The following is a 15,523-nucleotide window of genomic DNA, read 5'->3' on the forward strand; positions in this document are numbered from 1 at the left end:
ATGCTTTAGAGCTTAAACGATCAGCTGACAGAAAATTAACCTTCAGCAGTTTCGATAGTCGATTAATCGTCATTTTTTTTAAGCAAAAGTTCACTGGTGTCGAACTCTCAAATGTAAATATTTGCCAGTTTCGTCAGTGTTCTATGAGAGTAAATTAGATATATATTTGAGTTTTGGACTGTTGGTCATTCCTCCCCTTCAGATCGTGCGAACAGACCTGAAGGAGCTGCGGGACTTCGACCTGGAAGGCGCCCCGTACGGCTACACGCCGTTCTGCGAGAGCCGCAGGGAGATGGACGGCTACCGCTTCTGGAAGTCCGGCTACTGGGCGAGCCACCTGGCTGGGCGCAAGTACCACATCAGGTGCACGCAGCCTCGTTAGCTCAGCTGAATGTCGGGCCATGTCACTCCGCGTGTCTGTCGCCCTCAAACACACTTTCAATCCATTTTTCATACTTACATGCATATTTCATGTGTTACTGTCGCGCTCCCCGCAGTGCCCTGTATGTGGTCGACCTGAAGAAGTTCAGGAAGATAGCAGCAGGTGATCGACTCAGAGGACAGTACCAGGGTCTCAGCCAGGACCCCAACAGCCTGTCCAACCTCGACCAGGTCTGCTACCCGTTTCATTGGCTGTCCACGTTTGTCATTTTAATGTGCGTTTGGGATCTTTGATTCTTAAGACTTGGAAATGTTTTTTACTACATGGGGTAATCCTTTATTTATGTAACACATCTTACATTACTGTTCTTGTTTGTACATTCATTTAATACCAGCTAAAAAAGTTTGTGGCCTTTCATTTTTATGCCTCCACGCCAGTGACAGCCGTGCATCCACTTGGACTCATGAATGAACTGATTAGATTCGGTGGTCAAAGGTCACTGTGACCTCACAAAATACAAAGAATTTATTTGAAACAAAATTTCACACAAATGCCTCACAGCATTAAATGATGACATTTTATATCCAAAAGGTCAAAGGGCAGCTTTACTGGTTTTTGCAGAACATTATGATGTTCTGCAAAAACCCTTTTCTGGCCATTATTCAACATTATGACTCAGGAGCAGAAGGGCAGATTGTGACCATACTTCACATTTGGTCAGATACTGAATTGCTGACACTAATCTTGGGTACCTTGAAACTGTGCTGATCGTAAAGATCTTCTGTGCTGCAGGTTCAAGATGTGTGTGATGCCTCCATGTTTTACAATCTGTAGCTTCTTTGCAGCAGCATCCATATTTGATGCACTGTAGTCACCACAAGCTCATTGGTTCTGCTGATGTTGAGCTTCGGGTGATTGTTGCTGCATCATGTGATGAAGCTCTCTATCAGTCCTCTGTACTCCTCTAGGAAAATAGTCTCTGAGTTATTATTATTCACGGGAATCATAAATGTCAGTATAGTGATAACTTCCATTTCACCAAAAAACACACTTAATACCTTTTTATTAAATTCCTTCCAAGTCTTCACTGCATATGTTACATGAGTCTGGACACACATGAGTATAAACTGTAACTTGACTAGATGATGGAGGCAGATGACCTCCAGTAATTCTATTTTTTCTGGGTTGCAAGAAGCCATTGTGGTTAAAACTTTCCCTGATGTGTTCAAAGACGCTCTGTAATTATAGTTTTGAGAGCTGGTTGTTGAACAGCAGTGAGAAACGACTAATTTCATCTAATCCCTTTCACATTGTCAGCGTTTGCTCATTCATTTCTCTTCTGCTGATGATTTTATGACTCTAAATCATGATTGCAGCAGCCGACTTTCACACCTCAGACTCTTCAGTGTCTCTGTAACCATAACGACTGTTGCCATTAAGTTCTGTTCGTAAAGTCTCCTGTGAGAGTCCTCGTCCCCGCCTCCATCACCAGCCTCATTGTCTGTTGTGTTTTTTTTTTTTCAGGATCTGCCCAACAACATGATCCACCAGGTGCCCATCAAGTCTCTGCCCCAGGAGTGGCTGTGGTGTGAGACCTGGTGTGACGACAGCTCCAAGAGGAGCGCCAAGACGATAGACCTGGTAACGGCAGCTTGTCAGTGTGCAGACGGCAGGGACAGGATCAGGACAAAATGCTCAAAAATAGCACCTGTAGCAGCCTGTACGGTTCAGCGGCATTACAGAGAGGAGTGAGGTGGGGTTTCTAAACACTGCCATGCCTCCTAGCAGCCACCAGAGGGCACACAGGTCAACCGGGAGTGTACAGTGTGTGCATGAGTTTCTTTGGCATAAATGCAGTAATTCACATCAAAAAACAACAAACCCAAAGATGAAAAATAAATCATCAAGCTCATAAAGGTTCAGCTTGACAGTGTGTGATACTCTGAAAAGTGTTATTTAGAACCTTTTTGTTCAGAACTTTATAAGAGTTATTTTGAAGATAATCTAAAAAAAAAAACATCCCAAAGTGCAGCTGTTACATTATTTCCACCCCTTAACTGAAAGCCCTATAAATCTGCCATCTTCACACAAGAAAAAATCTGGTTTCTCCACACAGGAAGTAACAAATCAACAGCTCTCTGTCCTAAGAAAGCTGGCCTCACTTGTCTTTTTGCTGTTTTTTTTGTGCTCACTCAGAATGAGTTACAACCCTCATTCCAAAATAGTTGGAACGCTGTGTGAAACAGAATGGGATCATTTTCTAATCTGAGATACGCTCACTTGAAAACAGCACAAAGACAACAAGCAACAGAAGGCTGGGAAAACACCTGTTTGGATCATCCCACAGGTAAACAGGTTGTTTGGTAACAGGTGATAGCATCATGATCCGGTATGAAAGGAGCATCCTGGAAAGGCTCAGTCGCTCACAAGTCAGGAGCGAGTCTCACCACTTTATCAAAAAACGTGTGGACAAGTAGTCGAACAGTTATAGAACAAAGTTTCTCAACACACAGTTGAAAGGAATTTAGGGATTGGATCATCTACAATCAATAATATAATTTTTTAGATTAAAGAATAAATAGCTTCCATTAGCTTCCACGCAACATAAAATACAAATTAACTCAAAAAGCTTCAAAAACTGTCGTGATTGGATAATCATATTAACACATGGGCTCGGGAACACCTCGGCAAACCTTTGTCGCATCTACAAATGCAAGTTAAGCCTCAACCATGCAAAGCGAAAGCCAGGTATCAGCATGCGACAGCGGACTGTTGAACAACTGAAGTCCCACAGGACATCAATCAAGCATGAGAAAGAATTTCCCTTTCAAAACATCAACAGTTAGTTACCAAACACAGGCTGAGCGCCTGGTTTCTTAGCCTGAATGTTAAATATCTTTTGCCAGTGATTGCGTTCTGTTTTTATTTCCGTTTGACACAGCGAAAGACACCAAAATCCACCACACACACATAAAAAAAATGCACATCAAGTGGCAGGATAGCATAAAACCTGGCGTCCACCCTGCCGCCACCATCCAGCCCGATCATCAGCCGTTAAAACGCCACCATCGTCCAGAGGGAGGCAGGTCTAAACTCTCCATACGGAGGGTGAACCTGAACCGGATCAGACAGTTTAAACACACAATGATCTCGCTGACCGCTTTAACACGACGCAGCCTGTTCTCGTCACCAGTCGAGACTTTACCAAACCAAGTGATGCAGTTAAGGGCTGCCTGTGAACGTCACAGTTGATGATTTTGCCTCATTTTTTTTTTCTGATCTCAGTGTAACAACCCCATGACCAAGGAGCCCAAGCTGCAGGCGGCGGTGAGGATCGTGGCCGAGTGGAGCGATTACGACCAGGAGATTAAACGCCTGCAGACCAGAGTCCAGGAGAGAGACGCAACAAATGAGCGAGGCACAGGTACCGGACGCTCGTCACTCGCAAGTCAACTGTAGGCTTAAACAGAAGCGACCTGAACACATTTCTCAGCTGACTTGTCGATCCTTTGTCTCCCTGTCAGATGTTCACACAGAGCTGTGAGGAGCGGCGGCTGTGATGAGGCGGCGGGCCGGACTCTGTTTAAAGAGTCTGCTTCACGAAGAGGCTCCTCTCCTGCCTGGAGGACTGCTGACAGACTGACCACCAACCAGTGCTGAACGGTTGAAACTGTTTCGTCTTTGTTCTTTTTATAACGTGTGAAGGGGAGTTCAGGTGGTCAGGCTTAACAGGTTTTTCTGTACACGTGTGTGCAAGCGGTGAGAATGTATTCTGTGAAGCGAATAAATATAAATCTATTTTTTATTTTTTCCCCGGTTTAGTCCCCCCCCCCCGGTGTTAGATGTCAGAACTTTGCACTGATTGGGATTCTGGTTCAGGCTGTGGATGAAGCACAAAGGGAGGTGAACCCTGGAAAATGTCACTGCTGGTTAACTTTTGGATTTTTAGCAAACCAAACATTTTGTGTGGATTTCTTCTCACAAACTGGGATATAACATTTTTAAAGCGGTCAGACCTTCCTCTAAATTGGTAAAAGGTACAGGTGGTTAGGTTTGTACTTCTGTTTTACAGAGCTGATGTGAAGCCCTGGAAAATCACAGATAATTGGCCAGTTTTCAGACTTTAAAACTAGAGCTGGGCAATATGAGTGATGTCAATATCATGGCATTAATAAGGGGTTTTTTATTGCTATGGCAAAAAAGTGCAAAGTCACAGATTCATAATCAAACTGACGTTCAGTGCAGTGAACTCTAATCATGTTATTCATTACATCAGATTAACTCTTCAGACATGTAGAACAAAAACTAAAAATAAATCATTTTGATTGTTTCTTTTAGTACAATTTACCTGGAACTATGAATTCGGCCAGAGAGATCTTGTAGACCAATGTTTTTTGTTTGTTTTTTTTTGTTTTGGAAAATGCTTAATCTGGGAAATTAAGGTCACATCATCTGTGTATACTGTATACATTATTTTGTACAGTGGTGGATCCACTAGGCATAATTTTTTAGGAATCATCTCATCTTTAGGGGATGTTCTGTGCCCAACCTAAACTTAAAAACACTTCAAGGGAATTTACTGTTTCTACTCATGTGTTGATTGATTCCCAGGGTTAATGTGGAATATTAATGTCACTGTGACTCTCAGGGAAAGATGTTTGAGGCTTGCAGCGTAAAGAAAAGAGGGGAGAGCTTGTGGTGCTGTCAGGGAAGAGCAGCCATGATGTGAGTTTAGCTGAAAAATACTTTTCTCTTACTTGGTAACGTCCAGGGATTTGTCATTATCATCCTGTTCTGGCTGTCTGATACTTTTTGTTAAAGAAAAATCCTCAATAAAGAAGTGGTCTAGTGTATCATCAGCGTTTCCTGTATGTTTTCAGGTATTTGGCTTAAGATTTTCAGTTCCTTACTGTGTGTGCGCTGTACTGGTTACCAGAATGGAATGGATAAATAGTTAAATAGTTATGTAAAAATAATGGATAATAATAATGGTAAACAACAGACAAAAGTAATAGTTGAGTTGAAATAGCTTGCTAGAAACAGCTAAAAGTGGTGGACAAATGGCTGAGATAATTAGCCAAAGTAATGGATAAATGGTTAACAAGCTAAAAGTAATTGAGAAATTTGAGCAAACTAAAGGTAATTAAGAAATGGTTAAAAAGGTCATTTACTTAAGAGTAACCAGTAAAAGGTTGAGAAAGTTAGCCAGATTAATTGATAAATGATTAGCAGGCTAAAAATAATGGCTAAAATGATTGATAAATGTTTAGCATGCTCGTGGGCCGAAAGTAATCAATGAACGGTTAAAATAGTTAGCGAAAACAGCGAAAACATAGAAAAACAGCTGAAATGAGCTTTATGTAAAATGACTTCAGCTGCTGAAAGTTAATGGACAAATCATTGACATTTCATTATCTGAAAACAATTATTTTAACAATATAAATAAAATAAGGATTTTAAAAACATCAAGTTTAAAATCAGCTCATTCACTTGGAACATGATGGATGTTGTCGAAGGGCCACTGACGTCCATCTAACGGGGATGTGGGCGGGACGTTGCATGCAGGCTGGGGACCGCTGCACCAATACACGAGTAACACATCTACCAATAAATCCATCGCGTTGGCACTGACAAGAAAAGTTTGCCCGAAAAATTACTGATTTGGTATTAGTGCGCTTACTTTTTTAACTCTGGAAACCCTTCAAACTGCTTATCCAGTTCTCTACTGTCCCTAGATTCCAGTTGGGATGTTTGTTTCACATCATTCGTCTTCTCTCGCTCCGCTCGTTTCCTGCATCTCCCAACAGGCAAAGGCAAAACACCCTTAATGCTGCCCTCCACACACAAAACCTGTTACTGGAAGGTTTCAGACTTTTATTGTGATCCATTTGAAAAAAGGTTTTACAAAAGATAACATTCAATTTTTACACCAATTCTTTAAAAAAAATCACTTAAAATAAGGGTTTGATGCAACAAATTCAGTTACTAAGTAATGGCTTCTATAAACAATGTGAAAATAAGATAATATACATGTAAATGAATGCTACAAACATGAGGACAAACTGAGGAAGGGATTACATTAATTAAATTTAACCAAAAAAAAAAAAAGACAATGGCATGATTGTTTTCCTTTTACAGTTGAGTGACATCTGGCCAGAATTACCAACAGAGCAGTTATTGCAAAACTATTCCCACATCATCTGGTGTCCAACTGGAATGTTCGATGACAAAAACACCCTCGAGGGCTCGCTGATTTGTTGCATCCGTTTCTTGGTTTTCTTCACATGGCAAAAATTGGTGCGTGTTCTCCTCCTGTATCCATGTGCATCTGACAATGACAATGAAGAGCCCTGCAGGAATTCAGAGGTAACCACTCTACACTTTAAAATCTATGATCGCCGTGTGGCTTCGATTTAGACGACGCCCAGATCGGCAAAGAGACACAGAAAACAGAAATACACTGTGAATTTACAACAAAAATATGAAAAAAGAAAGAAAAAAAAAATGTTAAAAAGTGTTTTGACGTGGACAAGCACAGCGGACGGTGTGCTCGTGAGGACAGGTGAGACATTCTGTTCAGGCTGACCAGACGCTGGAAGAAGTCGCCCGTTTTTCAGAGCAGCTTGCATCTATTTTTCCCGCATTGAGGCGGAGAACACCAAACTCGGATCAGTTAACAGCAGCGCCGTGGTCCTACTCTGACCATCAGCCGAACCTCCCGCTCTGCTCGAAGCACCACAGCACGACGAGAGCGTCGCGGTCCTGTTGGCTATCAATGATTGGGCGACAGCTGCGGGTTTGGAAAAGTTCCGACATTCGGCAAATCCGCTGATCTTCTTTCTTGCCCAGAGCTGGATGAGAACAGTGATGCCGCTCACATGACTGTATGCTAAGCATGAAGATATCGCTAGCAGCCTTAGCTTAGCATAAACACTGAAAACAGGTGGAAACAGCTAGCCTGGCTTTGTCCAAATGCAACAAAATCCACCGACCAGCAACCTATAAAGCTCATTAGTTCACATGTTGACTTTTACTTTGAAAATCTGAACTGTAGAAGTGGTTTACGCAGGTTTAGGTGCTGGACTATTTTTTGGGTGGGTGCAGCAACTTCCTGGAGTCTCCACTGGTTTGACTCCCAGCCCAACTACGAACCAGCAGCTTCATATTTATTATACAAACAGAGTGTGATCACTTCTCATCCAACTCTTGGCAAGACAGTGAATGAGCGCGTTTCCCTAATTGCTGAACTCTTCCTTTAAAAACAAAAGTGTTCATTCATGGCAGCGGGGGCGGCGCAACAGTTCGGCGCGGATGCCGCGCTGCTTCAAACAGGCCGCTCGATTCTGTCGGAACGCTCGTGCCAATAAGGGTTCACTACTTCCTTTTCTGTCTTTCACAAACGCCTCCTCTTCCTCCTCATCATCGCCGTTTCACAAACACATTTATCTCCGTTACAGTTACATCATCTGCAAAGCTTAAAAAACACATGCACCTCCAGCATTTTATACAAGAGTATGATACAAAATAAGGCATTTCATTGTGTTGAGTATTCATGTTGTGTGTTGAGTGTTAATACGTGTTTTCTTGTGTGTGTGTGTGTGTGTGTGTGTTGGTGTGTATGTGTGTCTACGCGTGTACAAAGCGACCACATTTTAATGTTTTTTTTTTTGCCCGCCTATAAAAAGACTGCAAAAAACAAACATAAAGTCATGATAACTCTTACTTAAAATATATATATTTGTCATATATATTTACGTATATATTCATATGTAAAAAACAAACAAACAAAAAAAAAGGTAAGAGGGAAAGAGAAAAGCCCAAGAGGTCCCTGTGATAGGCCAGTTCTATAAAAACCACCTCACCCCATTCACCCCCTCATTCCATGACCTCACCGGGCGCCACCGTGACCAGCTGTAAAGGGATCTCCTGATTGCCTACGAGGTCGTGGGTGGTGGCGGTCTGGAGGATGAGCGTGGTTCCGTCGGTGGTGATGACGGCGTCAGTGGTGGGCGGGGACGTGGAGGGAACGCCTTTTTTATTCTGGTGAGTCTTTATGTGCTTGGCCAGGTGGTCGCTCCGCATGAACCTCTTGGAGCACTCTGTGCACACAAACTTCTTCTCTCCTGCGAGGAGCAAAGAAACGTCAGAGGGTGCAGCGTTTTTGGTTTTTTAACTGTGAAACCTCCACACGTCTTATGCCCTGACCAGACGCATGCAAAGATCTGGCAAAACGAACATTTTCCTCTGCATTTCGGCGTCTCGTTCACATGCAAGCAGCATTTCAGGTCACTAAAAATGTTTTTTTTTTTCTAATGAACGATAAAATAAATAATTCAACAGCTACATGTCTTTGCAGAAACCATGTTCTGGTTGCTCTGGATAATCCAGGTACCAACAGTGTTCATCAGAACTGCTTTACTAAAGAAAAACTGTCAATCAAAACAGAAATACTATGAGTGAGAATGTATGTTTTTAGAAATGTGGGTGAACCGGTCCTGGTCAGCGTCACACAATGAAAGACTCAGCAATGACAAGCCTGAAAACAAGATACTGATAACAGCACTTCACTCCTTTTCTTATTTTCACAATTGAACTCTGCACCGTGGCACAACTAAAGAAAGAAAGCAGGGTTTGACACCGATCACTGATTGATACATGAAACTATCATTGATGTTTTCAAGACGCAGTAATTCACAAGCAAACACTGTGTGGAGCGCTGCAGGTCACTAACGTGTACTGTAGGTTGTATTTCTTCAGTGGGTGTTTCTTCATGCGGGACTTCAATTAAAAAGATTAAAATCCAACTGAGGCTTCATTAATAATAGTTTATCAATAGGAACACCCAATCAGAGACGATCTGAGCCTAAAACTTTCTTATCAAATCTGTGGAGCGGCTAAAACCCCCAAAGTATTACATTCTTCTCAGTTTACTTAATTGTCCCTGAGGGGACATTTGTCTTGCAGCCAGACGGAACACAAAACTACTGAAGTTCTAAATGATCAATATAATTCTTTTCAATATAAAACTTTGTTAATTAACCATCCATTTACATCGATGCCTCTCTTCAGCACCAAATCAAACCATTTTAATCATACTATTAATGCTGTTTGGATAATTATAAATATTAGAGGCCGCTGAGCATGTCTTCATCTCCTTTCCAGTGATTAGTGTTAGCTGCGCACTCTTTGGCAGTTAATGCCTGCAAGTTTTCATTTTCTCACTTCCGGGCTGATATTTAACACCTTATCGCCGAGCATTGCATCATCAAAAAGAACAGCATGGACAGCTGAAGACAAACATCGACAGGGGACATGAAAATATTTTGGTGCCTGTTACGTTTTAACTACACCAGGAGCGTGCACGAATGTTTCTGTTGCCACCCCTTCAACACGAACGCAGATTATTCATTTACCACTTGAACTAAACATAACAACTGTGTTCACTTGCTTCATTTTCAGATTTCTATACAAAACAACTGGTGATAAAAACAGACAGTGGTTAAATGTGTGTTCAGGGGGGATGTGAAAAGCGAGAAGGTCTCACCTGTGTGTGTCCTCCTGTGTCTTTGCAGCTCGTCGCTCCTGGTGAACCTCTTCCCGCAGAACATCCAGTTGCAGACGAAGGGCCTCTCCCCGCTGTGCCAGCGCAGGTGAGCTCGGAGATGAGACGTCTTCCCGTAAACTTTCCCGCAGCCGGCGATGTGGCAGATGTGCTGCTTCTTCTTCCCCATGCCTGAACCTCTGTGAGGTGCAGGGAAAATTAAAAATGAGAAGAAAACACAGATGCTGTGGACGATCACTTGTTTTTAAGAATCCAACTAAATGGATGCAAAGGCTGAAAACACACACAAAAAAGCTAAAACAATAATAAGTTACATCATTAAATACTATGATACTCACTGATAAAGGATTCGCCAACACTTTGCATATTGGATTTGTGTAAATATGCATGCAAATAAAGATTTCCATGAAAATTTGACTTTTAGTGCCACATGAACAGGATTTAAAACCAGTTTAGCAACTTAAATAAAGAAATGTAGAGGCGTTTGCAGCAGATGATAACCAGTTTCATACTAGCTCTACAAACCATAAACAAGTGATAAAAGAGAAGCTTATTTATGGTTTGAGACATCATGTGTTTAGTACAGCTGTTGCTACATCTGGGTGTTGTAATCATCTGACTGAAAGGTGTCACTAAAACAGGTTTTATGGTTGTATTAAACTGTCTGTAGCTGCAAAAACCTGCAATATAATTTCTTACTACTGAAATTATGATGTTTAATAAAGTTTTAGGACATCGTTTTGTTTCTCTTGAGTTGATTCTTTGTGTTTTCTGATCAGCCTAACACCACCACCTCCTGGTACGTGTAATGCGAGTGCCCACCTTCCTCCTGACTCTTTGCAGTTGGGGCAGGTGCAGGCTACTCTGCGGAGCCTCTTGCCCTCCCCGCTCGGCGTCTCCATGTCCTCGTCTCCCATCTGAACACGCAGGTTGTTCAGGTCGCTGGGGTTCAGCGTGGAGTCCCCGCTCAGCTGCCACTCCTCAGAGTCTGGCTCTTCCTTTATCTGGATACCTGAACCACAGAAGAAGTAGTAGCAGATTTAGGGTCTGTTAAAGTGAAGACGAAGGTGAAGAATTGTGTGTGAGGGTGTGCAGTGTATGTGCAGGTGTCCCATACCAGCTGGACTGTTTGCATCCTCCCCTTGTGTGTACTGGACTCCAGATTGTGTTACAGAGTTCACCGTGACTGTCTGGAGGTTGGGCAGGCTGACCTGGCCTGTCTGGCTCAGAGGGAGGGTCTGGACAGGTGCTAAGGTCAGCTGCTGGGCCTGCCCCTGCCCCTGGGGCAACTGGAGCCCCTGGAGTGACTGGACACCTTGAACCTACAGAGACGGATGGGATACATGTTGATACTCACATGCTACGTCAGAAACGCACACAGCAAACCTCTGCAGGCCAAACTGCTGCTTTGAATCACGGGGAAACATTCTGAGCACTCCTTTTACGTTACCTGGAAGGTCTGCCACTGGATCTGTCCAGTAGCGGTGACGGTTTGGGCCTGGATGAGGAAGGTCCCCGGGTTGACCAGCTGCACACTCTGTAGAGTCTGACCTGCTGCTGCATTCAGGTCCTGACCCTGAGCCACCTGGGCCACCTGGGCCTGACTGTCCCCAGACAGCTGCAGAATGGGCTGTGAGATAGTGGTGGCATTGGAGGATGAGACCTGCAGAGTAAGGAAACAGCAAAATAAAGTAAAAGCTGAGAAAGCAGCATTTGCATCATGTTCCTATGTAGGAGCTCCTGGTTTAACAGTGCAGTGCATAGTTAGCCTTAATCGTGTTAATAAATTGCATTGCTAGAGCATTTCCTCATAGGCCAATAATGTATTTGTGGTTGTCGACCAGCTGGGTGCACAGCGACAAACGCCTGACAGCTGGCTAGGCACTGCATTCACCACATGACATCTGATCATTGGAGTACTTTGTCCACAATTCATAGGACTGCACGTGAATGCATCATTCTAACAGTCTGCACTTTCATTTCCAGTTATACATTTTATGTGCAAGGAAAAACAAAACAGACACACTGGCCGCTTCAACAAGCAAAAAGTTAAATACACAGTAACAACACACATTATGAAAAAGTGCACTCTGTTGTGACCTTTAAGTAATGGCTCCCATCCTTTTTGACTTGTGACACCATAAAACAAACCACAGTGTACTGAACACCCCTCATCATTGCACCGGGTATCATTTGAAATTTCGAAATCAGTGTCAGCGCAATTCCTGACCTTTTATACCAAAACAATCATTTTTTATGGCTTACTTTTGAGGAATATTATCAGGCTTTTTCTACACTTAACATTCTTAAATGTTAAGTGCTGCCTACACATAAGTAGTTGTACAAGAACTGTGCATAAAATTGTCAAAATGTTGACTCAAGCTGGACATCTAAACAAAGAACAAATATGAAAAGACTACAAATCTGACCAGGCATTTGATGCCAGCTTCAGCAACTGATCATTTCCAATACTCTGTGCTACAGACTTGTTTTGGCCAGTACCAAGAAAGTACTGTGGCCCAATACTGAGCCCTTCTCATCGTCAGTTATGGTCTTAGTGTACCCTCACACAGTCAATCATCTTACAAAGACATGAAACTCTTTTAGCCTCACTTCTTGTGACCCATCAGATTTATCTTGGGACTGTCCTGACCCCAGGCTGCGACCTGCTGCCTTAAAGCATACAGGCCTGACACACATACACAACATGATGTAAAGACTCTGACCTGGATTTGCTGCAGGTGGTTGTGGGAGTTGAAGCTGGCTGAGGAGGAGGGGTCAGACACACCAGCAGACACAGCAGTTGCTTGGGTCAGAACCCCAGTGCCGTCGATGGTCTCGGGAAGATGGGAGGAGTTGGAGGAGGTGGTTGTGGTGGTTGGCACGTAGAGTTCTGGGTTGCCGCCGGCGTTGCTCACCGTCACCAGCGGCTGTTTGGCGCCAGCGTCCTGACTCTGACTCTCCAGCGTTTGACCGCTCATGATCAGTTGACCTTCAGGTGTCACCCCTGTTGCAATTGGGACCGTCTGTGCTCCGGTCAGCCCTAGAGACTCCAGATCCAAACTGTTTATAGGGACGAATGTTATGTTGCTGGGCAGCCCTACAGGTACTGTACTGGTGTATGCTGACCCCCCAGCCAGCGGGACGCCTTGGATTGACTGCACTTGCCCCGCCTGCGTCAGGAGGTCTGTCGCTGCCGTCGTGGTGCAGCTGATTCCGATGCTGCCCTGGCTGCCATCCTGCAGGAGCTGGATCTGCCCTGTGCCATCATCCAACCCCTGTGTTTGGAACCCTGCAAGAGTCCCATCTGCATTTTGTATTTGGGGGATGACCTGAAAGAAGGAGTGATAGCTTTGAGCGAGATCATCACCTGAACAGAACACCTACTGTATCTTAAACCTGACTCTATTTACCTGATACTGAATGCCTGACACTCCATTGGCTGTGGCCTCATTCCCAGATGCTGTAACATAAATGGGCTGGCTGGGAAGACTCCCAATAGGAAGCACGTACTGCCCGTTGGATGTGACGATCCCCGAGTTTGGAATATGAACGACTCCCTGGTCTTCCTTCCCAGTTGAGACGGGAGTTAACACCTCCCATCTGTCTGAACCCGTCAACTGAATGGCTGACATATCTGTTGTCTGGGAGCAAAATTAACACACAGATTAATGAGGGCAGACCACACTTCAACAAGATGCTTCGTCTCATCTTTAGATTAGATCACAGGACACCAGCCAGGCTATTGTGTGGAAATCAGTTACGGATTCAGAGACTGTGCTGTTAAATCAAAGAGAGGGTTAATCATAGGCAGTGTGGGATCACATTGGATCTGTGGTGAAGCAAAGGATGGACCACAAAACAGCCACAAGCTACATGCAACCACCAACACACAGGAGTGGAGAGAACAGGCTCAGAACCGGTCGAGAGCAGGGTGTGGGGGATGGGTGGCTATTACAACACAATTGAACGCTACTGTTTGATTATGGGCGCCATCCCTACAATATTCTCACACCCCGACATCCTCCCAGCCCAAGGTACACCGGCTATCTTCCAGCGAGCCGACCCAAGTGACTGACTTCAGTGTCCTACCCACTATGGGCGGGTTTTACAGGGGTAAAGTGGGTGGCCGTTATTGAGGGGAACACAGGAAGTGTACGGCTTTCACCCCATGCCATCAAATTTTAAAACGTGTGAACTTCATGCTCTCAAAAACACAACCAGCAATCGAAAGCAAGCGAGAAAGACGAGCTAGAAAATGTCGGATACCTGTGTTTCCGCTGCGCCGCCGGCTTGCAGAAACTCGCTTTGACTGCTGTCCACGTCCGCGGACGCCATTTCTCCTTGTTTCAGAGGCTGCTCTGGCGCTAGCAGGGAGAGAGGGGGAAACTCAGCAAAACTCTATAATCTTCAACTCCTGCCTGCCAGAAAAGCCCGCAAAGCATCCCCACTCTCCAGTCCAAAAGGAGCTGACTGCGAAATTCAACTTTGCAGCGGAGATTCTGAGGCAATTTCGGCCCAGATAGACTGTTTACTTTGTCAACTCCGTGGCTAGGTAGCTAGCTCTGTTAGCTTACCATATCTAGCTAGTTAGCAGTGGAGCAAAAGATAAAAAGACGCAGCTTGCTTCGCTGTAGGTTGCACAAACTCACCGATTAGTTGCACGCTTCGATGCGCTAAATGTTTACGTACCAGTCATAGCGTGAATGGTAGTAACCGGGAGGATTATCTGATCAACTAAACTCCAAACATGATTATTTTATCAAAGGCGGGCTAGTGTTGATCGGTGAATTCGGGTCGATTTTTTTCTATTTTGATTGACGGTGCGGGAAACACAAAAAGGTGGGACTAACAAGCTTGACCGTCGAATTTGCATCACATTACAGGACGTCCCGCCCTTCTTCTCTAAGCCGATTGGCTAAGCTCTGGGTTCGGTAGACGTCAGTGGCTAATATGGATGTCAGTCATTTTTTTATAGTACGTGTGTTTCCTGTTTGTTGTTGAGGGAGACAAGAGGTGGAATGCAGTTGTTGAAATACTTAACTGAGACTTGAAAAACGGCGGCGTATGTGTCGAAATTATAGTTTATCCGTTAAATTTCAAATCAAGTGATATGTTCTAAATCTTGGTTGTTGTGTTGTGATGCAATGTGTTTTCTTTCTGCCATAACACTAACAGACGTGCGACGAGAGTTAGTTTTTAAAGTTACTTAATGGCCTCCATTACAACAACCAGCGAGTTTTAGAAACAAGTTCGTGTTTCAGTCCCAATTTGTTTTCTCGCAGTTGCTACAAAATTACGAATAAAATCCTTTTTAAATTCTCACAAACGCACCAGGAAATATATTATTCTTGTGATTAAATTGCACAATCCTCAGCAGACAGAGTTGTCATGGAAATCGAGACGTTCAGTTTCCCGTTTTTTGAGCACTTCGTACTGATTAAAGGCTGAGATGGAAAGTTTGTTCTCACCATGGAAACAGCTGACACAAAGAAGTTTCAAATATTAAAACAATCATATACAACTTTGAATCTCAACTTACCTCTTTAATGTACAGAAACAAATTTGTAAATTTCATC

The 15,523-nt window shown here is 43.7% G+C and overlaps 2 protein-coding genes across 3 annotated transcripts in view; one reads left to right on the forward strand and one right to left on the reverse strand.

Annotated features, from left to right (window-relative positions):
- Positions 1-5,235, forward strand: part of uggt1 (UDP-glucose glycoprotein glucosyltransferase 1) — a 36,473-nt gene extending 31,238 nt beyond the window's left edge. Inside the window, exons 36-40 of the mRNA XM_041953792.1 lie at positions 203-363; positions 498-612; positions 1,907-2,023; positions 3,668-3,806; positions 3,907-5,235. Coding sequence (XP_041809726.1) covers positions 203-363; positions 498-612; positions 1,907-2,023; positions 3,668-3,806; positions 3,907-3,926 — 552 coding nt within the window. The 3' untranslated portion in view covers positions 3,927-5,235. The remainder of the gene's footprint in view (positions 1-202; positions 364-497; positions 613-1,906; positions 2,024-3,667; positions 3,807-3,906) is intronic.
- Positions 5,236-6,241: 1,006 nt separating this feature from the next.
- On the reverse strand, positions 6,242-14,766 carry LOC121618067 (transcription factor Sp3-like). Of its 2 annotated transcripts, none has more exons than XM_041953327.1 (9): positions 14,637-14,751; positions 14,214-14,311; positions 13,358-13,588; positions 12,671-13,276; positions 11,395-11,607; positions 11,062-11,266; positions 10,767-10,956; positions 9,927-10,123; positions 6,242-8,505 (listed from the first exon to the last, which is right to left on the reverse strand). In XM_041953327.1, exons 1-9 carry the CDS (start codon positions 14,641-14,643, stop codon positions 8,258-8,260), a joined length of 1,995 nt encoding a protein of 664 aa, XP_041809261.1. In that variant the 5' UTR covers positions 14,644-14,751; the 3' UTR covers positions 6,242-8,257. The 2 variants fall into 2 exon arrangements, with proteins under 2 accessions (XP_041809261.1, XP_041809262.1); XM_041953328.1 differs by having other exon boundaries at positions 8,072-8,505; positions 14,597-14,766.
- Between the last annotated feature and the right edge of the window lie 757 nt (positions 14,767-15,523).

Source organism: Chelmon rostratus, chromosome 15 (genome assembly GCF_017976325.1).
Source record: "Chelmon rostratus isolate fCheRos1 chromosome 15, fCheRos1.pri, whole genome shotgun sequence".
NCBI classification, from domain to species: domain Eukaryota; kingdom Metazoa; phylum Chordata; class Actinopteri; order Chaetodontiformes; family Chaetodontidae; genus Chelmon; species Chelmon rostratus.